The sequence below is a fragment of the Apium graveolens genome, chromosome 2 (assembly GCF_009905375.1).
Source record: "Apium graveolens cultivar Ventura chromosome 2, ASM990537v1, whole genome shotgun sequence".
Taxonomy (NCBI): Eukaryota; Viridiplantae; Streptophyta; class Magnoliopsida; order Apiales; family Apiaceae; genus Apium; species Apium graveolens.
Window position 1 is genome coordinate 285,157,477 of NC_133648.1, and position 23,328 is coordinate 285,180,804.

Consider the following 23,328-nt stretch of genomic DNA (forward strand, 5'->3'; position numbering starts at 1 on the left):
TCTGATGGAAATAATCACAATAGTTACACGTGTCAATTAGTGTAAAAAAGTGAATTTTCGACCCTTTTTGCCAATACATACATACCTTATATATAAGGGGTCAAGTTCTATATAGTTATCAAGGGTTGGACTCCTTAACTTGAGAAGTAATCTACGTTTTAGATAAGTCAAAGTGAGTTCCCACAATTAAATCAACTATTACCAAGTGAGTTTTTAGTGTGCTAACTCCGCAGGACACTATAAATCCATATTAATCCATAATTTCTTGTAATTATCTGCTAAATTGTATAATTATTCTTTAATTATAAGTGTTATTGCGTTTATAGTAACTGTACTACATTGTGAAATCATTCCTTGAAAATTGAGTCCATCATCTTTGAATTTAGGTCCATATTAATCACCGATTCTGCCATGTGAGATATGCTGGTGCACCTGCATCAGTACCTCTTCAGGCTGCACAACTATCATGGCACTCCCAGCACCTCGCCTGCCTAACCAAAATTTCACCTATTCATCAGCGCAACTGCCATGACCATGACTGTCTACCCACAACCAACTGAACCTCTTTTAGTCAACTTTAGCTTCATTTGTTGACCATCAGCTTCATATAGTTGGAAAAACCTCTTCTAAATGCTGCAATTTCACGTGGTACGCTGCACTATAATATTAGTGCCTCATAAACCATCAATCTTTGGATCAAACTTGTACCCAACCACATATCAGTTCATACATTCGGGCTCAATCTCTTTATGGGTAAATCGAACCCATACGAGACTTTGGACACTAAGACCGTTGGAGTGATGTATCTTATAGGTTATTTATTAAATAATTGTTTTAGCTATTAAAAAATTATTTGAGATTAAAAAAAATATAAGGAGTACAGTGAACTTTGTATGCTTATATTTTAACACCACCCGCAATATTGTTCTTTAAAATATTTCAATTGTAATATTATATCTGCAAGCCGTCACATTTTGTGTATCTACGTAAATTTTAGTTAACGCGGTTAGCCAGAATTAAATTATATACAGTTATATATGTAATACAAAAACACTTAAATTTCATCTTTTTTCCCGAATTAGATTCATCTTTATAGTTATACGTACAAATTTACATTCATTCATGTACACATTTTTATTTTCTTATCCCAAATTAAATTCATCCCTATCTTGCATTTTAGATCAACTTAATCCTCTTCATATTTTTAACATTCTTTTCAAACCTAAACTTAATAAGTTGATGACCTAGTAGTAATTTAAAGAGGAGTTTAACTAAATAAAACTTTAATATAAATTTGATCGAAAATCTTAATATTACTTACAAAATATTATACATGATTCAAGTAAATTAATTTTGGTAAAGGTTTAATAAAAAGAGATAAATACTCTTTCGAATTTATTTACTCATTAACAAAATTAAGCAAAAAATAGTGAACGATATACTAAATATGACTAAATTACAAGTTCAGTATTGTAAGCACAATTTCTGGATAAGTGATTTAAAAATAAAATACTTTCGATTTTTTTTGAAGTTAAAATTTTGGAACGAAATTATGTGTAATTTAGTTTTAGTTACGGGATAAGTGAAACTTAGGACACATGGTATAAGTATATATAATGTTAAACCCAACCGGGGGTTTAGTCCGCCAATTGAAAACCCTAATAATTTGAACACCAACGCCACACTCCTTTATTCAACTAACCGACTATGCCGTTTTTCAGGTACCTCGATTTCTTATCAGAATTAATTGTAATTTGAATTTATTTTATATTTTTCGATTGATATTTGTGTGTATCAGTGTGTGCATTTGCTTTCTCAGTTTAATATGTTTACCTATGAATTTCGATGATGTTAAACGCTTATTTGTTAATTCATTAATTCTGTAACTAACTTCGAATTAGCGACAACGAAATTTACTTAAATTTCTTTCTGTTTGGTGCTTTTACTAACTACTTGGGTTGTTATGTTAATTGGATAGTATTTATCGTTTTTCAATGTTAGTTTCTGTGGATTCTTTTAATTATCATGTACATTGTATTGTTATGGTCTTTAACTGTTTGTTTCTTTTATGCGTTTTTAATTATTTAGTTTTGTAAATTTTATATCTAACATTAGTTATTTTTTTTATTTGCTGTGCAGCTTCTGTTCCTGTGAATGTCTTGATTTCTTTTTATGAAGGCATTGGTTTCGGTTATTAGAAGAGTTTGTTCTGCCACATCCAAATTTACGTTCCTTAAGAAATTTGAACCGTTTAGGCTCTTCTCCTCGTCCTCCGCCTCTTTGCTAACACTAGAGTCTTCGTCCTTCAAGGAGAATCCGTTCGTGTCTGCTCACGATTGCATTGCTCTAAATAATCATGGATCTGGTCAAAATGTTCATGCCACATGTGCATGCATTTCAGCTGAATCTACTACTGCAAATGATAGGGTTTGTCTTGGATTTCAGGGGAATGGCATTATCAAGTCCGTTAGTGATGAGAATAATTTGGTGTATTGGTTTCATCAACAACCGGAGGACATTGACCGTTTAAAAAGAATTAAATCAATTCTTGCTAATTATGGTTGGAACTTCTGCTTTAGTAAATACAGTTATAGAGATATAGTGATAGATCAGTGCAACATTATACGGATTTTGAATAGTCTTTACGAGGAAAGCAGGGATGCTTCTCTTGCTTTTTTCTTTTACCAGTGGTCTCAATTTTGTGGAGATTCAAAGCACAGTTTACCTACAATATGCAGAATGATACACATTTTAATTGCTGGGAATATGAACCACAGATCAATTGATCTACTCTGTTATCTTGCACGGGAAAATGACGGAGAAGATCAATGGCATTTGCTGATGAAAGTCCTTCATGAAACCCACATTGATCCAAAGGGCTTGAAAACTGCATACAGCATGCTTGTAGACTGCTATATTAAGGAAAATATGACCCATATTGCTCTGGGGTTAAGCCTTCGAATGAAGTCTTATAATCTCTTTCCATCTAAAGGGGTTATTAATTCACTTATCAACGGATTAATACAGTCTGAACAAGTAGAACCAGCATGGGATTACTTGGAAGAGATTCAAATTCAGGGGCTGGTTTCTGATGCTTCAGTTATGAGCATATTTATTCAGAGTTACTGTAGAAAAGGCAATCTCAAATGTGCTTGGAAGCTACTGTCGGAAATGAAAAACTACGGGATCACTCCCGATGTAGTTGTATATACTATATTAATTAATGCCCTCTGTAAAATAGACCTTATAAGGGAGGCCACCTCATTGTTATTTAAACTGACCTACATGGGTATCACTCCGGATTCAATATCTGTTAGTGCTGTGATTGATGGTATCTGCAAAACGGGTGGTTTTGATGAAGCAATTAACATTTTGAAGATATTTAGGTTTCCACCCAATGTTTATATCTACAATAGTTTCATTGCAAAATTGTGTAGAGATGGTAACATGGCGCTAGCATTAAATATTTTCCAGGAGATGATAGAGTTGGGCTTTCTTCCAGACTGTCATAGTTATACTACTATACTTGGAGGATACTGCAAACTGGGGGATTATAATGGTGCTCTTATATTTTGGGGGAAGATTTTGAAGAGTGGAATTGAAGTGTCTATTGCTACCTACACCACATTAATTGATTGTTCCTGCAAGTCTGGAGATATGGATACTGCAGAGTATATATTCCTGGCTATGGTTAAAGAGGGACTGGTACCTGACATGGCTGCATACAATACCCTAATACATGGGTATGCAAGAATGGGCCACTTATACAAGGCTTTCGGTATTATGGATGTGATGAAATCTGCCGGCATATCGCCCAATATTGTTTCATATAACGCCATCATTCACGGTCTTATCCTTGAAGGATTTGCAAGTGAAGCGAGAGATATACTGGATGAGCTCATATGTAGAGGCTTTTCTCCTGATGTTGTAACATTTACCAATCTCATCGCTGAATACGCAAGTAAAGGAAACTTTAAAGAGGCTTACCTTATGTGGTTTCACCTCAATGACATGCACATAAAGCCTGATGTTGTGATGTGCAGTGCTCTTCTTTATGGGTATTGTAGGGTGCATCTCATGGAAGAGGCTGATGCTCTTTTTCGCAAGATGCTTGGAATAGGTCTGGTTCCAGATGTGATATTGTATAACATGCTTATACGTGGTTTTTGTTATTTCGGAAATATGGATGATGCATGCCGGTTGGTTGATATGATGGTTAGGCAGGGTATCATTCCAAATGATGTTACTTACCAGGCACTTGCTTTCGGATATAAGAAAAATTGGGCTCGGAATCCTGTTGAAACTGCAGCTTTTAAGGTGCAACAAATACTTCAGAAATATGGCATTGGCACAGATTTTTACTCTATTGATAATTTGTACTACAGTAGGTGACAAAGGTACAGCATCATCTGAAAGAAAAGCTGTCACTGATAAATAGGGATCACTAAGTTGATGTAAGTTATAGACAACTAAGACAAGTGATGAAGAAAGGTTAATTATACATGAATGCCTGAATCAACTGAGGTTAGCACATATTCATAGAACACAAATCAGCCAGAGCTATGCCAGTAAGTCACTTATTTTATTTGGTCATGCTTTTGTATGAGCAAATTTTTAACTTTACAATTTCTTTGTTGAGACAAATTGCTCTGTACAGCAATTGTTCAGTTGTTTTGCCGCAGGTGTACTTTCTGTTGCAACAATAATTTGTGAATCAGCTATAGTCTAGTCAAATGCCATTGTACCTTAATTTTATATATGATTGTGTATAATACTGATTTTCGTATAGTTAAGTATCTTTGAATAATAACAACAGTAATGACTTGTCTTGAAATCGAGGCAAATTGCCCGCAAGGGTTGGCTCAGTTGGTTAAAGAGGGGATAGCTATCCTCTTGGTCACAGGTTCGAATCCCACGGAAGGAGAATTCATGATTATGCTTCCTGAATCAGAGTCTGTCGCTTAAGTGCGGTTTACCTGGTTCTCGTGGTTTGCAGGCACCCGCAGAGTAGCAGCTGCGGGTTCCATACGATAAAAAAAATTGAGACAAATTACTATTTGTAAATTGACTAATCAGCAGACTGATCAACTGAGTGAGCTTTTGGACTGCTATGCTCTTATAACTACGGTTAAAGCAATTTCACCAAATCAGCACATCACTCAAATCACAGCAACAATTAAGCCATTACAAATCTGATCTTATTTGAATTCAAATATAGCTTTAGTTTAGGATCAGTTCTGATTTGTAATTACACCAGTGTATTTCACTTGTAATATCTCCTGTAATAGTGCCTGTAATTATTCCTACACCCTGCTCTATATTCTACAAACTACAGTATACAGCAATGAAATATAAGGAAATACAATTTCTACACCATGCTTGAAGATACTGATTTCTAATTTTTGATGAGATCAGATGCAAACCATGATCTAATTTGTTCATATAATCATTTTTTTCCCGCGTTAGGTGACTACCAAAATTGCTTCAATAGGCAGCTGGAGCAGCAGATGCTGACTGTCCTAACAATACTAATATGTGGCCCTTGATAATTAAGAGAAAACAAGTGAGGGGAGGTATACAAAGTTAGTGATGTAGCTTAAAAAACGTTAAAGAAGGATGCAGGGTTAATTCTTTACAATGTTCAAGCGCTCTAGACAATCTCGGCGCCCGGAAAACTCAAGATGGTAAGTTGAGCTTCTAGCACCTAAGTTTGGAACTTCTAGAAATAACTTTTATGCTAGCTTTTCTTATTTGTTCTCATTGTTTGCCCACAAGAATTAACACAGCTATTGACGCCCAATATTATTCTATTTTGTTTGTTCTAGTTTATGATGATAGAAAACACCACTTCTCCTTATTTTGGCGCCTAGGAAAGTCTTACAAGGAGAATTTTCCAAGATTTTCATTGATTTTGGCAAGCTAAAAAGTAGTTTTGGCATAGATCTATTCCGTCTTTTCTTAAGTATTTGCGTGTTTGAAGATTGAGGAGTCTAGAGGACAAGTTTGTTTGCTTCTAGAAAATTTGATGTTTCCTTGGCTGTTTACTGGAGAGATATCATAAACTATTTTTCATAGCTGCCAGTGATTTCATTTGCTACTTGCTTGAAAAAGGTTTATAGAGCTGCCACGTAAAAAATGAGTTACATTCATATTGAAGTTCTGTTCGGCTATGCACTCCCTGTCTGATTTAAGCGATGCAAGGGGCTTATATACGTTATGTAGAGGACTACAAGTAGATATGGAATACTGCTATTTGACTTCTAAACGATTTGATGGGTGTGCTTATGTTGGAGTAGATTGTTTTGGCATATATGTACTATTTGTTGTCGTATAATTGCTCAAACCTTGCTTTTGCTGCAAATTTTTAACATTAAAAGGCTTCCTTAGTGTATTATTTCTGTGATATAGCTAATCAAATAGAATTAATAGTGGCTTGTATTTCTTCATGAAGCAAGGAGCAAGCGAAAGCACTGCACTATTCAATATTTCCAGAGAGAAGCTTAACTTAGCAGTTTTAACTTGTAGAAGAGGGGCTGTTAGATTAAGTAAGTTATTAGTCGACTTTTAGCTTAGTACAAACTGATTTATTTGGTATGTCTTCCAAATTAGGAATGATTAACTTAATTCAGTTGCTTTATTTGGTAATTCTGTTGACTTGACAAAAATTAACAACATTCACTGCAATTAACTTGTACTGTACTATTTATCGGTCATGTTTTGATTTTTTTACTATATTTAAACAAGAATTGAGTAAAACCAATTGCTTATACTAAAGTGCAAGAAAATAACCAACTTTATTTATTTATTTTTTCAAGGTAAACCAAACAAGTTCATCGTGCATCGACTGGCTTTTATGGCTGATCTTTTATTACACAAGACAACATGGTAGCTTTTATAGTTCTGCTGATTATTACTATACCCAAATGGCCTTAGCCTCCAAGAGAAGTGGGATTAACTTGCCTTTAACATGTAGACTCATGACTTCATTAGCACCTCCAATAAGCTGCTTCCCTATGAACACAGCTGGTGTGCTTGTTTTACGGCCCAATGCCTCAAGTTCCCTCTCCAGCTGCTGTCCATTTGGATGCTGATCGAGCTCGTGGATTGTTGTGTTTGCCCCATATTTGCGTATTAGTATAATTATACTGTGTGACATGCAGCACGATGTTTTGCTGAAAATTACCACAGGTGTTTCAGCTCCCAAACTCATGACCATAGCCATAGCTGTTGTTGAAAAGAAAGAAGCGGATTTGAGATGAGGTTTTGTTAAGAAAGCGGAGTCTTTTATGAATTAGTTTGATGAGTTTGAGTTCTCTTCATAGGGGCTATATTTGGAGGGAGGGAGGGAGGGAGGGGGGATATATTGAATTGCGGAGGAGATCTAGTTGTGAATTGTAATATCCCAGATTAACCCCTGCTCTCTGTTTTATAATTACAACTTGTTATAGAATCACAAATCAAGAATATATTTGGCCAAGTGTCTTGATAATAAGTTTGCACATTTTAAGTGACATGGCCCAAGTGTCTTAAGAATTTCAGCTTTTCGATTAAATTTTATTTAATCAGATGCCTAGAAGAAAAATCAGATGCTAGAAACAACAGACCTAGATATGACAAAACCAACACAGAGACAAAGCATGATAAAATTACTCTTATATGTGAAGAGGATGAAATCTAATATGTTTATTTTGCTTGGATCACCCTGCTCGACCATCAAAATCTCTGTTTTAACTTATCCCCTTGCTATTGGTGTATTAACAGCATGCACAATCTATAGCCCTAATAAATATTCCTTTCATGTGTAAAATATGCACTTTCAGCCTTTAGGTATCATTTTGTTGGTTACTTGCAGGCTAGTGAAGTTGCAACTTGTGTACGGCCATTGGCCACCTACCACTTCTTGTAAAAATTTATATTGCCGTTCTTGCATCAACTGTTCCAAGCAAGTCACTTGAATTCTGTCAATTTTTGTTTAAGCCCTAGACAGATTTGTATTATTTGGTTTCCATGTAAAATTTTATTCATTCTGTTTCATAGCTACACAGACATTTTTTGTTTCTGTCATCTTATACTTTTTTCTTCTGTTCCTCCTTGATAATATTACTAGCGTGACAGTAATTTTTCAGCTGTAGTACTTTCAATATCACTTATATAGCTTAAGCACTGATCTCATTTAGATAGTTATGAATTCTAATTGCGAGAATTTTGCACAGTATAGTTGGACTTCGTCGAGTGCAGAGTAAATTACACGTGACTCTGGAGTATTGTTTTTCCTTCATCCCATCTTTTTCTTATTTGGATTATTTGCCGGTGGTTTATAATCTGTGGTGTTATATGCACAATTTTACTGTTTCTTTGTTCACACGCATGCCCCCATTGAGACTTGAGCGGGAACGTCTTGTTACCAGGGTATCAGCTAGGCTATAGGTCAAAGGGATGTAAGTGTAGCATATTTCATGGTTTTATCTAACACATGGAAGTGATAGAGTATGAATGTGGCTGTTGCAAATGTTTCACATACATGGCTGATGCACCGTATAGCATATTTCATGTCAAGTTTGCCGCCAGGAGAGATTGAAACTTTATAATGTGTTTGACATTGTAGAAACATTAACTTGGAGACCAGTGGGATGGAGTCTGTTTTTTAGCATATAGGTTTTTTCTTTTGTTTAGATAAATCTTTGTTTGGATTTTTTTTTTTTTTGAATCTTCACATTCATCGACATCATCTATCATCGTGGATATAATGATACCATGGTGGATTATATAAGGAGTCTGCTGTCCAGAGGCCAAAAGGTTTTTTCTGGTTTACCAAGTGACAGAACTAAAGAAATGCTTGCGGTATAAGAGAAAATGAGTATTACGTATTAAGAAGTTACATGTATGTATAATTAGGTTGCCCTGCATTTGATAGTAGCAGAAAGGGCTATGTAGATTCTCAGATGGAGGTAATCTCATGTACGTAACCAAAACTTGCTCCAGATAGTATATACCATTATGCAACTAATCAGAGCTTAATCCCCTTTATTTTATTAGCTCCTATATGCTATATCCAGATAGCTTTAGCCTTTAGGAGCATTGGCACCAGCTTTCCTTTGACATGGAGGCTCATGATCTCATTAGGACCCACCAATTAGTTCCTTACCTATGAAAACTACAGGTACACTCGGCTTGTGGCCCAATGCCTTGAGTTCCTTTTCCAGTTGCTGTCCATTTGAGAGTTCATCGAGTTCGTACACCATTGGGTTTGCTCCGAAACTGTATATCAGTGTCTTGATGCTGTGGCTCATGCAGCAAGAGCTCTTGCTGAATATCACCACCGGATATTCCTCGCCCATTCTCGTGACTGTAGCCATTAATGCAAATCAGTAGGTATGTGTATAGAATATAGATAACGCCAAATGGAGGAGAGCTCTGTTGACAGACAAGTCTAGAGCATTAAAAAATTTAAGATCTCTAAGTTTGTGTTGAAATTTATGAGGTCGGGTAAAAGGACTATATATAGAGTATGTCTGTAGTGTTAAAGTTGCACCACCTAGTTGATGTGTGAACTTGTGGAAAGGAGAGAAAAGCTAAGTTTCGCAGATTATCATATCATTGGTTGATGGTGATAGATTACATGGAATATAAATCTTCGATCTCCTTATCATTAGATGTTTATGTAAAAACTCTACAATGTTTCATTGTATATTCACTTCATTACATATTCTCCATAGGAGACTTTGTAGTTCTTTTTCCGTTTTTTTATTATTCCGCCTATTTCTGAAAAGCAGTTATATTCAGAACATAACAGTTTTGTGGCAAGGCTGCGTAAGTCCTTTCCCTCCCCGGGAGTATTTTGCGACCTTCAAAATACTTGTTAATATTGCAATTTATGTTGGAACTGAGACATATTTTAGCAGACGAAGCAAATCATTTATTAACTTGAGTAAAGCATGTATTGATAGTACATATAGCTCCCGGGAGGGTTACTCCTAGGCCTTCAACTCCATACAGCTCCCGGGAGGATTATTCCTAAGCTCCTAACTCCATATAGCTCCCGGGAGGACTACTCCTAGACCTTCAACTCCATACAGCTTTTGGGAGGACTACTCCTAAGCTCCTAACTCCGTATAGCTCCTAACTCCGTATAGCTCCTGAGAGGACTACTCCTAGGCCTTCAACCCCATACATCTCCTGGGAGGACTACTCCTAAGCTCCTAACTCCATATGGCTCCTGAGAGGACTACTCCTAGGCCTTCAACTCCATACAGCTCCTGGAGAGACTACTTCTAAGCTCCCAACTCCATATGACTCCTGGGTTCACTTTCATCTACAAACTCTTCAAAGAGTCCATTTATTCAAACTTGTAAGAACCCCAAGCAACCAACCTTTTCCATAAGCATGAATATTGTTTATTTCAGGAGTGGAGCTAATCAATAAGGAGCCGCAAAGTCTGGCAGCAGCTTATTCCATGGCTGCCAGATTCATTAAAGAAACAGATGTGCTCCAGGCAATGAGGATGACCCGAAATGGGGGGTCCAGGAGTAAAAACACTGATGACCGACCGAAAGGGGGTTACCATCAGGACAAGAAATTCAAGCAAAGCAACCAAATCCAAGAAAGAGAAGCCAACCCGGTTTTCCAAAGACTTGGTCCTAAGCAGGAATTGAACATCGACCCAGGACCCGTGAAGCAAGCTCGGGAGCCGAAGCAGGAGCCGGATTGGACTCCTCTCAACATGACCCGGGAGGAAATCTTGAAAGAGGTCAAAGACAAGCCTTTCTATTATCTTCCGAAGCCAATGCACTTCATTGAGGACCAAGTGAAGAAGGGAAATATGAACAAGTACTTAGTTCAGGACCACAACAGAGGGGAAGCGCAGAAGAAAGGAAAGAATGTAGTCAATGTGGTCCTAGGCGGATCCTACTCCCCACCCCGGAGCCCGGACTTCGGCGAAGAAGTGCTCTCAATCCAATCACTCCCAGACCTGGTGATATCCTTCAGCAGGAAGGACTACGAAGGAGTCAACCCTCATCACAATGCAGCTTTGGTTGTCACTCTGGACATCTTTGATAATGAAGTGAGAAGAATGCTCATAGACAATGGTTTCTCATTAAATATTCTCTTCAAGCACACAGTGGATAGAATGCAGTTAGGAAGCGTCCGCTCAAATGAGTGCCGGGAGGACCCACTCTATGGTTTCGGGCACAACTTAGTCCCGATCCAAGGAACTTTGTACCTGCCAGTCATTTTTGGAACTGCTCCTAACCAAGTGACTCATGTCATCAAATTTTATGTGATCAACGCTCCTTCTTCATACAACAGAATCATTGGCAGATCAGTTCTAACCATGATGCAAGCAATAACTTCAATCTCCCATCTCAAGATCAAATTCCCAACCCCAACAGGAGTCGGAGAGATTAAAGGAGATTATGGAGTTGCTGAAACATGCTACAACCAGGGGTTAATTATGGCAGAAACCCATCAAGATAACAAGAGGAAGGCTACGGTTCTTCGCAAGCAACAAAGCATGAAGAAGCACCGACCCCGGACAAGGGAAGAAGCAAACAAAACAAGTCCAGAAGAACTGGCAAGCAACCAAGTCATGGTACTGGACAAGACAAGTCAAGTCCTAGACCAACCTTGTCCTACCATGCAAGTAACCAAAGAACCTGAACAAGCAAACAACTATCTAAAGAAGAACTCTGAATCCTGGATTCATCAAATGATTTTAAACAAAGAACAAGCAAAAATCGAAGCCGCAGTTGAAACAAAAGAAGTCCAGGTAGATGAAAGCAATTCTAGTAAAAAAGTGAAAGTTGGGTCAGGACTCGAGGAGTCCTTCAAGGAAAGATTAGTATCCCTGCTCCGGGAGTACAAAGATGTTTTCGCCTGGAGTCCAAGGGATATGCCAAGACTACATGAGTTCATAGCAATGCACAACTTGGATGTCAACCCCAGCAGGAAATCAGTAAAACAAAAGAGAAGGAACTTTGCTCCGGAGAGGCAAAGAGCCATTGACGAAGAAGTAGAAAAGCTACTCAAAGCAGGAATCATCAAAGAAATCAAATATCCGGAGTAGCTAGCTAATATGGTCATGGTTAAGAAGTCCAACGGCAAATGGAGAATGTGTGTGGACTACACTGACCTAAATGATGCATGCCCGAAGGACCCGTATCCTCTTCCAAACATTGATCAACTGATAGATGCCACCTCAGGACATGTAATGCTAAGTTTCATGGATGCCTTCTCCGGATACAACCAGATAAAGATAAACCCAAAGGACATCCCTAAGACAGCATTCATAACTCACAGAGCAGTCTACGCTTATGTGATGCTACCTTTCGGGCTTACCAGCGCAGGATCCACTTACCAAAGAGCAATGAACAAGATATTCAAGTCCCAGATTGGGAGGAATTTGGAGTGCTATGTCGATGACATGATTTCCAAATCAACAACTATACCAGGGCATGTGGAAGATTTGAAGGAATGCTTTGAAAACCTAAGGAAGAACCAGCTCAAGCTAAACCCGGAGAAATGCACCTTCGGAGTAGGAGCAGGCAAGTTCCTAGGATTCATGATCAGCAACAGAGGCATAGAAGCCAATCCGGAGAAAATAAAAGCAATCCAGGAGATTAAAGCTCCCAGGACCCAAAAAGATGTGCAGAAGCTAGCAGGATCACTAGCAGCACTCAGGAGATTTGTCTCAAAACTAGCAGAGAGGTGCCTACCTTTCTTTGATTTACTCAAAGGAGCAACCAACAAGAAAGAGGTAAATTGGAATCCGGAGTGCCAGAAAGCATTCGAGGAAATCAAGTCCTACCTCTCTCAGCCACCAGTCCTAACTAAAGCTAAGCCAGGAGAGCCTCTCTACTTATACTTGTCAGCAGGTGCACAAGCCGTAAGAGCGGCCCTAATCAGGGAAGAGGATGGAACACAACAACCAGTCTACTATGTAAGCCAGGTCTTAAAAGATGCAGAAATAAGATACCCAAGATTGGAGAAGTTTGCCTTTTCTTTGGTTACAACCTCAAGGAAACTCAGGCACTACTTCCAAGGGAGGGAAATCAGAGTAGTGACAAATCAACCACTAAGGAAAATAATCCACAAGCCAGATATCTCGGGAAGACTTGTCAATTGGGCTGTGGAATTAAGCCAGTTCAACCTAAGCTTCATTCCCAGGACTGCGATCAAAGCTCAAGCTCTGGCATATTTCATAATCGAATGCAACTTCCCAGAAGAAGACTAAGAACCAATGGACATGGATCAGGAGCCAAAAAAGGAAATTAGTCCGGGAGCCTGGACCTTAAAGGTAGATGGTTCTTCAACAAGCGAGAGGTCAGGAGCCGGACTCATACTCAGGAGTCCAGAAGGATTCAAGATTCAGACATCTATATCCTTCAGCTTCCCAGCAACAAACAATCAAGCAGAATATGAGGCGTTGATCGCGGGACTAAAGCTCTCCCGGACTCTTAGGGTCCAGGACTTAAAAATCTACAGCGACTCCCAGATAGTCGTCAAGCAAACAAATGGAGAATACATAGCAAAGGACCCTACTCTGGCGAAGTACCAAGCACTGGTTCAGAGCTACTTAGCTTCAATCCCAAGCCACCAAGTCCTTCAGATATGACAAGAAGAAAATGAAGAAGCGGATATCATATCCAAATTAGTCCGGAATTCGTCAGATCTGGACTGCTCCGTCTACTTCGAAGAACTCCACAAACCATCCATTGAATCCGGAGAGGTCTTGGAAATAGAAAGCACTCAAAATTGGATGACTCCCTTCATAAACTACTTGGACAAAGGGGAGCTCCCAGAAGACAAAGGAAAAGCTCAAAGGTTGAAAGCAAAAGCAGCAAAGTTCTTCCTCGAAGAAGGAGTACTATACCGCATGACCTTCTCATCTCCTATCCTGAAATGCATTGGCCCAGAAGAAGCAAAATACTGCTTGGCAGAAGTGCATAAAGGGATATGCGGAGACCACATGTCTGCAAAAGCCCTAGCTCATAAGATCATAAGACAAGGCTACTACTGGCCAACAATTTATCATGATGCAATATAATTTGTCAAGAAGTGCAAGGAATGCCAGTTCTTCAGCATTGTGTCCCGGATAAGCCCAGTCCTACCATCCTCAGTCCCGTCACCTATCCCTTTCGCTATTTGGGGTATTGATATTATGGGACCCTTCCCTCGAGCAAAAGGAGACCTCAGGTACCTACTAGTCTCTATTGACTACATGATAAAATGGGTTGAAGCAAAAGCAATGAGGACAATCAATCAGCAAGACTGCATAAAATTTATGGACAACATTTTGATGAGTTCGGGATACCACGAGTCCTAGTATCAGACAATGGGCCCCAATTCATAGGATCAGAGTTCGAGTCCTACCTCCAAGAGCGCGAGATCAAGCACAAAAAATCATCAGTGGCATATCCCCAAGGAAATGGCCAAGTAGAAGTAACCAACAGAATCCTGCTCCGAGGTATCGAGAAAAGACTCAAAGAAAGCAAAAGCAAGTGGCCAGAAGAACTACCAAGCGTACTTTGGTCCTACAGGACAAGCCCAAGGACAAGCACCGGAGAAACTCCATTCAAACTAGCTTATGGAACAGAAGCAATGCTGACCATTGAAGTGGGTTCTCCTTCCCACAGAGCAATAAACTTTGAAGAAGAAGCAAATGAAGAAGGACTCAAAACAAAAATGGAACTAATTGATGAGGTCCGGGACCAGGCTGTAGAAAGGATGGAGAAATACAAGGAGAAAACAAGAGAGCACTTCAGTAAGAAGTCAAGAGTCAAAAACTTCCAAGTTGGAGACTTAGTTCTTCGAGACACTGAAGCATCAGATCCCACAAACACCGGAAAATTAATGCCTAAATGGGAAGGACCATACAAGATCAAAGAAGTCCTCAGGCCAGGAACCTACAAGCTCCTGAACATGGATGGCTCGGAAGTCCCAAACACTTGGCATGGACTAAGGCTAAGGAAATTCTACCAGTAGTAAAGCAAACAAAGCAACCAAAATACTTGTAGCCAATATGGCAAGCAACCAATCTGTTACTCCTTCTATCTTGTATGAATGATCAATGAAAAGCTTTTTCTTTAATTTGCATATTTTTCAAAAGCAACCACTAGTCCGGACAAGCTATTAGTCAGGACTAGAGCAACCAATTTTACTTAGAATTAATTTTCTAACTAAAAGCAACCACTAGTCCGGACAATTTATTAGTCATGACTAGAGCAACCAATTTTTACTTAGAATTAATTTTCTAAATAAAAGCACCCACTAGTCCGGACAAGCTATTAGTCAGGACTAGAGCAACCAGTTTTACTTAGAACCTATTTTCTAACTAAAAGCAACTACTAGTCCGGACAAGTTATTAGTCAGGACTAGAACAACCAATTTTTACTTAGAATTAATTTTCTAACTAAAAGCAACCACTAGTCCGGATAATTTATTAGTCAGGACTAAAGCAACCAATTTTTACTTAGAATTAATTTTCTAACTAAAAGCAACCATTAGTCCTGACAAGTTATTAGTCAGGACTAGAGCAACCAATTTTTACTTAGAATTAATCTTCTAACTTAAAGCAACCACTAGTCCGGACAAGCTATTAGTCAGGACTAGAACAACCAATTTTTACTTAGAATTAATTTTCTAACTAAAAGCAACCACTAGTCCGGATAATTTATTAGCCAGGACTAGAACAACCAATTTTTACTTAGAATTAATTTTCTAAATAAAAGCAACCACTAGTCCGGACAAGCTATTAGTCAGGACTAGAGCAACCACTTTTACTTAGAATTAATTTTCTAACTAAAAGGCCTCCACTAGTCCGGACAAGAAGATTAGTCAGGACTAGAGCAATAAATTTTACTTGGAAAAATATTCTAAGGCAAAAACAAACTACAGAAACAGAGTAAAATAACAGCAAGGAAAGCAATCATTAGAGATTCACCGGACTCAAACGAGCCCGGAGCAAAGTACGAATATTACACGAATCAAATGTATCAAAACTCTTCAACAAATAACAAGTTCATAAAAAATAAAGTCAAGAGTCCGGAGCACTAGAAGGAAGGAAACTGGGACAGGGGCCGTCAAATGGCTCCGGTTCCCCCAATCCGAGCTCAATATCTTCCTTGGCCTTGATAAACTCAGAGACGAAGCTATCCCAATCAGCCTCCGGATTAGTCTTGATGTGTCGTTCAGCAACCAGCCAGCAGCGAGCTATCTCCGTAGCACCAGCATTGGCAAGGGCCCTATCGTACTCCTCAGATCTTTTAAATTCATCTATAACCTCAGCCTCCGGACGAACAACAGACATTTGCCTCCGGAGCTCAGCCAATTCAGATTTTATGTCAGAAACCTCCTTCTCAGCATTATCAGCCCGGATAGTCACTTCATTCAGATGCTTATTCAACCCGGACAAAGAATTATCCTTCACGATGATTTGGTCCCGGAACCGTCTAATCTCAGCATCCTTATCAGCAACAGCAGTCCTGAGACCTTTGAGCTCATTGTACGCAAGAGAGGCGGATCCGGCCATATACCCACCAAGCTGCAAAAAATAGAAAAACTTAGAAAAAAAATTCCAAGGCAAAACAGCACAAGAAACAAGAACAGAAAGAAGAAATACCTGACCCCAGATCCGGGAACACTCCTTCATAGTTGCATCGAATCCGGACTCATTCATCCTCCTCCACTCAGTTTGAGTAGGAATCCCGGCCATGAAGCGAGCGACTTTTTCCTCCAGCCCCGGACCACCTTCATCCGGACTTTCTCCTTCAACATTCTTCCCCTTGCCAGCCCTGGACCCGGAACCAGCTTCAAAGTTTTCGGCCCGGGGAGGCTTACTCCCAAGGGTACAGAGCCTCTTCCTCTTCTTCACAGATTCTCCACCCGGAGCCTCGCCTAAAGGACCAAGGTCCTCCAGGTTAGCAAACTCATCCCCAAACTCAACTTCAGCATCCAGCTCCGGACCAGCAGGATTCGCAGCAACTTCAGGTTCCAGATTTGGAACCGCATTGCTCTGGGATCCCTCCTCCGCCGAGGCATTAGATCCGGACCCAGCAGCAGCATTATTCTTGGGCAACTTGAAGGCCTTGCCCAGACCTTTCAAAGCATCAATGTATGCGGAGGAAGACATGTCTGGATTGTAGTGTGGCAAACCTGCAAGGAACAAAGAAAAAACACAAGTCAAAAACAGCAAACAAAAGAAAACGGAAGCAGATAAGAAACATATGAAAGGTCCGGACAGGAAGCAAAACTACTTACAGCCTAGCCTATGCAAAGTTCTGTGATTCATAAAAGTATCTCGGGTCATTTGGAAACCCAGACATTCACAAAATGCAAAAATTAACCGGAGAGCATCACCCCGGAGCACATCCCTACGGAAGCGAGTCCGGACTCCTTCCGAAGCCATATGGGGGAGATAGTATAAGTCCAAACCCCGGAGCATGATCAACTCCCCATTCCAATACTTCAGCGAAGATTGCTGAATAACGGGCCTGTAAGAACCACCGTAGCCGCACTCCGGAGCTCGAAACCGAAGTTCGTACAAAGGAAACTGGCTGGACCGGACCAAGTGAAAGTTGTGATGCCATAGCTTGAACGTGGGCTAAACTTTAAATTGATTGCAAGTAGCAATGAACCAAGTCATCCACTTTATCCCATTAGGCGTTATCTGCACTGGAGAAATCTTGTATACGTACTTGCACAAATGTTTTAGAAACAGATGCCAGTGTGGATTCCATCCAGACCGGAGATGCTCCAGCCACACTGGAACGAAGCCATCAGCCGGCCTGTAATGAGCCCTCTCATCCGGAGTCGGCCGCCTCCACTCAATCCGGCGATCGAACTGAAAAGCAGCCCGGACCGCAGAATCCTGAGCTTCAAACTCTAACCCAGCATATTCATCCTTTAGCTTATAGTGCTCCTTAGCCACTATGCTATTCGCAAACTTCCTATCAAAAGCTTCCCTATCGTAGGGCCTCGGACCAGCGTTTTGCTGCCTAGCATAGCCGGACCTAATGCTCCTATAATAAAAGCTATCCTCAATCTCCTCACTCTTCGTCACGAAATATCCGAGATTCTCAACCCAGAGCCCCTCCGGACTACATGGTACCTTCCTGGAAGAGATCTTAGCAACCGAAAGCTTCGTTATGGCCTCGGAGTCCGAAGTAGAAGCTTTCTTCCCCATCTCAACTCGTTCAGAATCACAAGAAGACTCAGAATCCGAACTAGACGGCCCCGGATAGCAAGTTATATAGGCCTTGGCGAGAGCTTTAGTCCGGACCATAAACCTAAAACAAGTGACAAAGGTTAGTCTAAAACCCTATAGTTTATTTATCTTCAAAGCTAGATGGTCCGGACTACCCTATTATCAATTTTATTACAAGTCAAAAGCAGACAGTCCGGAGACCCAATCCAAAAGAAAACAAAATGCCAAAACTAAACAGGCGCTCCGGACTGCGAAAACCCCGAAGTTAAACAACCAAACCTAGCCTACTACTCCGAACTCAAATGACACAATAACACAAAAACAACAACCAATTACAAACTCCAAATCCTAGCCTATTAGTCCGGATTAGATATCCAAGTCCGGACTAGGTATCCAAGTCCGTACCCTAACAAAAAACCTAATTCCAGAAACACTATCAAAACAGAATCAAACACCAAAATATAGACAAAAACACACATACATACAGATATACACAACAATCAAAATAAAAACTAAACACAATAGCATACAAACACTATAGCAGAAACACAAAACCCAATCGAACAACAAACTAAAATAAAGAAAAGAAGAGAAAGAAACTTACAAATGAAGATATTATGGAGAGATTGGAGAAGACCGAGCAACGGCAGCACAACAGCAAAAAATACCGACGGAGAAGCTTCAAAGAAAACAAGAAAAGAAGGAATAGAGCAAAGAGAAATTTGGAGAAGGTAAAAAAGAAAAGAAAGAATTCAGGGTCGCCTTTTATAGGCGCGGTGAAAGCTGAAAAGCCACGCCACGTGGCACAATCCTGGACGTCAATCATAAGCGGTCATTATTAAATAGTCATTATTACAGCACGTCTTTTGAAAAAAGACAACTGTAACAATTCAAATCATTGGGGGGAAAATACCAAAAACGTTTCAACTTCCAAGTCCGGACTACACAACTCAATTTAATCCGGAATGGGGCAAGAAAAGCTCAACTCCTGCTAAGGACAACCACCTTAGTCCTGATTCGCCGAACTCAGCGCAATCCGGACTTGGGGCCAAGAAAAGCTCAACTCATGCTAAGGACAACCACCTTAATCCTGATTCGCCGAACTCAGCACAATCCAGACTGGGGGCAAGAAAAGCTCAACTCCTGCTAAGGACAACCACCTTAGTCCTGATTCGCTGAACTCAGCGCAATCTGGACTGGGGGGCAAGAAAAGCTCAACTCTTGCTAAGGACAACAACCTTAGTCCTGATTCCCCGAACTCAGCACAATCCGGACTGGGGGGCAAGAAAAGCTCAACTCCTGCTAAGGACAACCACCTTAGTCCTGATTCGCGGAACTCAGCGCAATCCGGACTGGGGGGGCAAGAAAAGCTTAACTCCTGCTAAGGACAACCACCTTAGTCCTGATTCGCCGAACTCAGCGCAATCCGAACTGGGGGGCAAGAAAAGCTCAACTCCTGCTAAGGACAACCACCTTAGTCCTGATTCGCCGAACTCAGCGCAATCCGGACTGGGGGCAAGAAAAGCTCAACTCCTGCTAAAGACAACCACCTTAGTCCTGATTCGCTGAACTCAACGCACTCCGGACTGGGGGGAAAGAAAAGCTCAACACCTGCTAAAGACAACCACCTTAGTCCTGATTCGCTGAACTCAACGCACTCCGGACTGGGGGGCAAGAAAAGCTCAACTCCTGCTAAAGACAACCCCCTTAGTCCTGATTCGCTGAACTCATCGAACTCCGGACTGGGGGCAAGAAAAGCTCAAGTTCTTTTAACAAAACAATCAAAAGCTCATGTTCTACAAAAATACCCAAATTCACTCCCCCATCCAGAAAATCTGCATAAGGGAGTGGGGGGCACATGATAGTACATATAGCTCCTGGGAGGGCTACTCCTAGGCCTTCAACTCCATACAGCTCCTGGGAGGACTACTCCTAAGCTCCTAACTCCATATAGCTTCTGGGAGGACTACTCATAGGCCTTCAACTCCATACAGCTCCTGGGAGGACTACTCCTAAGCTCCTAACTCCGTATAGCTCCTGGGAGGACTACTCCTAGGCCTTCAACCCCATACATCTCCTGGGAGGACTACTCCTAAGCTCCTAACTCTATATGGTTCCTGGGAGGACTACTCCTAGGCCTTCAACTCCATACAGCTCCTGGAGGGACTACTCCTAAGCTCCCAACTCCATATGACTCCCGGGAGGGCTACTCCTAAGCCCCTAACTCCACGCAGCTCCTAGAAGGAGTAGTCCCGCACACTACCGCTCCTAACCGGCGCAGTCCCGCAAGCCTAACCTTGGTAAATCCTAGCACGTGAGACGTTGGCCCATGCATGTGATGGGGACAACTGTCACACATCAATCATGGGAATAATCATGGCACGTGTCAGAGGATCCCCAGAACATTCCTCGGCCAATCCCGCACTGACACGTGTAAAACATCCACTCCAGCCAGGTGTCCTCCGCTCCCAGAACCAATGGCTATGATCTAAAGGTACCAAGCCCAAAACCCTACCCTTGGCCTATAAATAGCCCAAGAAGGTGAGGTTTTGGGGGGAATCATTCTTTCACACTCGTATACACACACAACCACCTTACATTCATATTTATCTTCATCTTCCCAAAAAGTCAGTTCTTACTCTCACGCCGGAGGCGCCGCGGGACTCCAAGCCCCCTTCCGGTGTTGTTTTGTAGGAACTCAACCACAACTACACCTCTACAGCGGAGGAGGATCCAGGACGGCGACGAAGGAGCAGCCCCGCCACCAGGAGTTATTATGTATTATATTGAGTAAAGCTAGGGGTCTCAATTTATGAAGCAAATGGTGCACTGAATGATAATGTGGCACTACATTAGTTGGTAAATGTTTATATTGTACATGGCTCACTGCTAAATCTGACTATAGAAGCTTTTGACAGACAACAAGGCCATTAGCAAATTTTCTATAATTTGTCTTGTGATTTTATGTATGAATCTACATGTTGGTATGGGTATATTAGCCCTTTATTCGATATATATCCACTTCTCTTCGGTTTTGTTTCTATTTACTTCCTTAATATCATATTTATATGGTACCAATCTAGATACATTCTTTGCTATAGATGTAAAAAGATTGGGATAGCAATCTTTGCTTTGGTTTTGTAGGTGTAAAAAGAGACGAGTATATCAATCTGGATAGCATTTTCTTGAGAGAACAAGATTGGGATCTAGAAAAAGATCAAGAACACCGAAAGCTTATTTCATGGAAAGTAAAAGAGTCACAAAGATAGCACACAGTTTCCACGAGGATCTTCGTAATAGTATTTACATGTTGAAATATCACTAACATTCTAGAAAATGCAGCACAGATGATATTTTATGCGCATAAAATCATATGATTAAATTATTAATGATGTTGTGGGTGGCCTCTGCAGATGTGATATTCTTATCAGCAGGTGATTCTTTGGAAAAATGCTGATTGTTTGGGCATCTAATTGATCATAAAAGTTTTGCAACCCTGGCCATTCAATAGTGATCTTCATTTCAGGTACTACTTGCTTATAATGTTGAAGATGATTAAGATTCTTTTTCAGTTTGAGAGGCTATGTCAAGTAGTAAGACTTATCAGTTGTGATAGTATATCAAGGAAAAGCTATGTAGGGAAGGATATATGCCTATATATGACACTTGTTTATAGAATATTTTTCTAGAAAACTTAGATACTATTTCTCTGTAAATTATGTTGGCCATCCTCTAATCATAAGCTTTCAATGGGATAATAAAACAATATTTCAATCATCAGAAAAAAGTTTCTTCTTACAAATGTATACTTGTAAAGATTAGAAGATTTATGTAAAACAGTATTCCGCTCCTCACCCCTCCCCATCAAGGAATTATATTCAATCGATTGCTCGTCGGATCAAGATACCAAAATTTTAAGAAACTTTGATCAGAATACTGCAACTTTAAAACAAAACAAAGGCCTAAAATATCATACAGATATCAAATGTGAGACTTGCTTATCAATAGGAAGGCCTAGTCTTTCAAGGACATGGCCTTCTGAAAAATTGTTCGGACTCCTTTCCGCGTTATAGAACATCACATGTCGCTCATCGCAGATAAGAATAATTACACACACATCGCTTTCTTGAATAATTCTTATAAAAAGTAGTGGTTCGCGTATCGCAGTTCATGTGATACATTTACTTCTTTTTTCCAGGCATTCCTTCCAATTATATAAGTTTAGACTTGTGGTATTAACTATCAATCATACAAAACTTGGATTTTTTGTTATTGACATAAACGTCAATAACTGATATCTTTTATCTGGGACACATCACTTTCCTTGCTGATTGAATCTATGTTTTGTGGATATCAAAATAAATCTTCATTTCGTCTGATGACAGTTGTGTAGTGAGGTCGGAATAATAAGTTTTGGTACGTACAATAACGTAAATTAGCCTTGGGCCTGTGTATAAAAATAAATTTTTACTCATCTGTTTACTGCCACAAAAATCTAACCATACTAATCATAATGGTCTTCATCTTCATACAGGACAAATATCTCCCTAAAAGAACCTGAAATAGACCAACACAAACTATGCATATGATGAAGCCCTCAGCTTATAAGTTACTAGAGTGTAGAACCTAGTTGATATTCGTATTGTTGTCTGATCTCATCTCAAGTTGATCATAAAGGTAACTCACATTATTGACTTCCTTTTTCTTAATATAACAATATGATTGTGCATGGTAAATCTTGCAACATGTGATTGAGGACAGTTTAGTTGGATAACTTATAAATGGGCCTGGGAATGAACCTGAGGAGTTGCAGATGTTCAATGCGGTGCATGAGGACGAGCTTGATGAAGAAGACTTTTTCGACCTGTTTTAAGTTGTTATCCTCTATTGTCGCGATCAGCTGTTTACTATTTCTGTTTTCCAGTTTTAGTTCCTGTCTGTCTGTCTTCTGTCGCCTTTATTTTCAGTTCTAGTTAGCCTTGATGGCTGTAGTTTGTTCTAGTTGTTTGTTTCCAGTTGCTTTGTACTCTCTTACTACTATAATTAGAAGTTTATGAATGAATTGTTGTTCAAAAAAAAATAAAAAAAATCTTGCAACATGTGATTTAGGACAGTTGAGTTGGATA

The 23,328-nt window shown here is 39.9% G+C and overlaps 3 protein-coding genes and 1 pseudogene across 6 annotated transcripts; 2 read left to right on the forward strand and 2 right to left on the reverse strand.

The window, feature by feature from the left end:
- Positions 1-1,612: 1,612 nt before the first annotated feature.
- Positions 1,613-6,953, forward strand: LOC141708568 (uncharacterized). 4 transcript variants are annotated; one of them, XR_012569539.1, is made up of 5 exons: positions 1,613-1,721; positions 2,140-4,568; positions 5,467-5,684; positions 6,452-6,545; positions 6,816-6,953. XR_012569539.1 is itself a non-coding variant. In XM_074512259.1 (2 exons), the coding sequence occupies exon 2, from the start codon at positions 2,173-2,175 to the stop codon at positions 4,390-4,392; it is 2,220 nt and encodes a 739-aa protein (XP_074368360.1). In that variant the 5' UTR covers positions 1,613-1,721; positions 2,140-2,172; the 3' UTR covers positions 4,393-4,788. The 4 variants fall into 4 exon arrangements, 1 of the variants encoding a protein (XP_074368360.1); XR_012569538.1 differs by lacking the exon at positions 6,452-6,545 and having other exon boundaries at positions 6,816-6,951; XR_012569540.1 differs by lacking the exons at positions 6,452-6,545; positions 6,816-6,953 and adding an exon at positions 5,826-6,427.
- Positions 6,776-7,222, reverse strand: LOC141708570 (monothiol glutaredoxin-S6-like). Its single transcript, XM_074512260.1, has one exon. It carries the CDS (start codon positions 7,220-7,222, stop codon positions 6,914-6,916), a length of 309 nt encoding a protein of 102 aa, XP_074368361.1. The 3' UTR covers positions 6,776-6,913.
- Positions 7,223-9,046: 1,824 nt separating this feature from the next.
- On the reverse strand, positions 9,047-9,438 carry LOC141706333 (monothiol glutaredoxin-S2-like; annotated as a pseudogene).
- A 3,799-nt stretch (positions 9,439-13,237) lies between these two features.
- On the forward strand, positions 13,238-13,612 carry LOC141701638 (uncharacterized). Its single transcript, XM_074505272.1, has one exon. It carries the CDS (start codon positions 13,238-13,240, stop codon positions 13,610-13,612), a length of 375 nt encoding a protein of 124 aa, XP_074361373.1.
- The last annotated feature ends 9,716 nt before the right edge of the window (positions 13,613-23,328 follow it).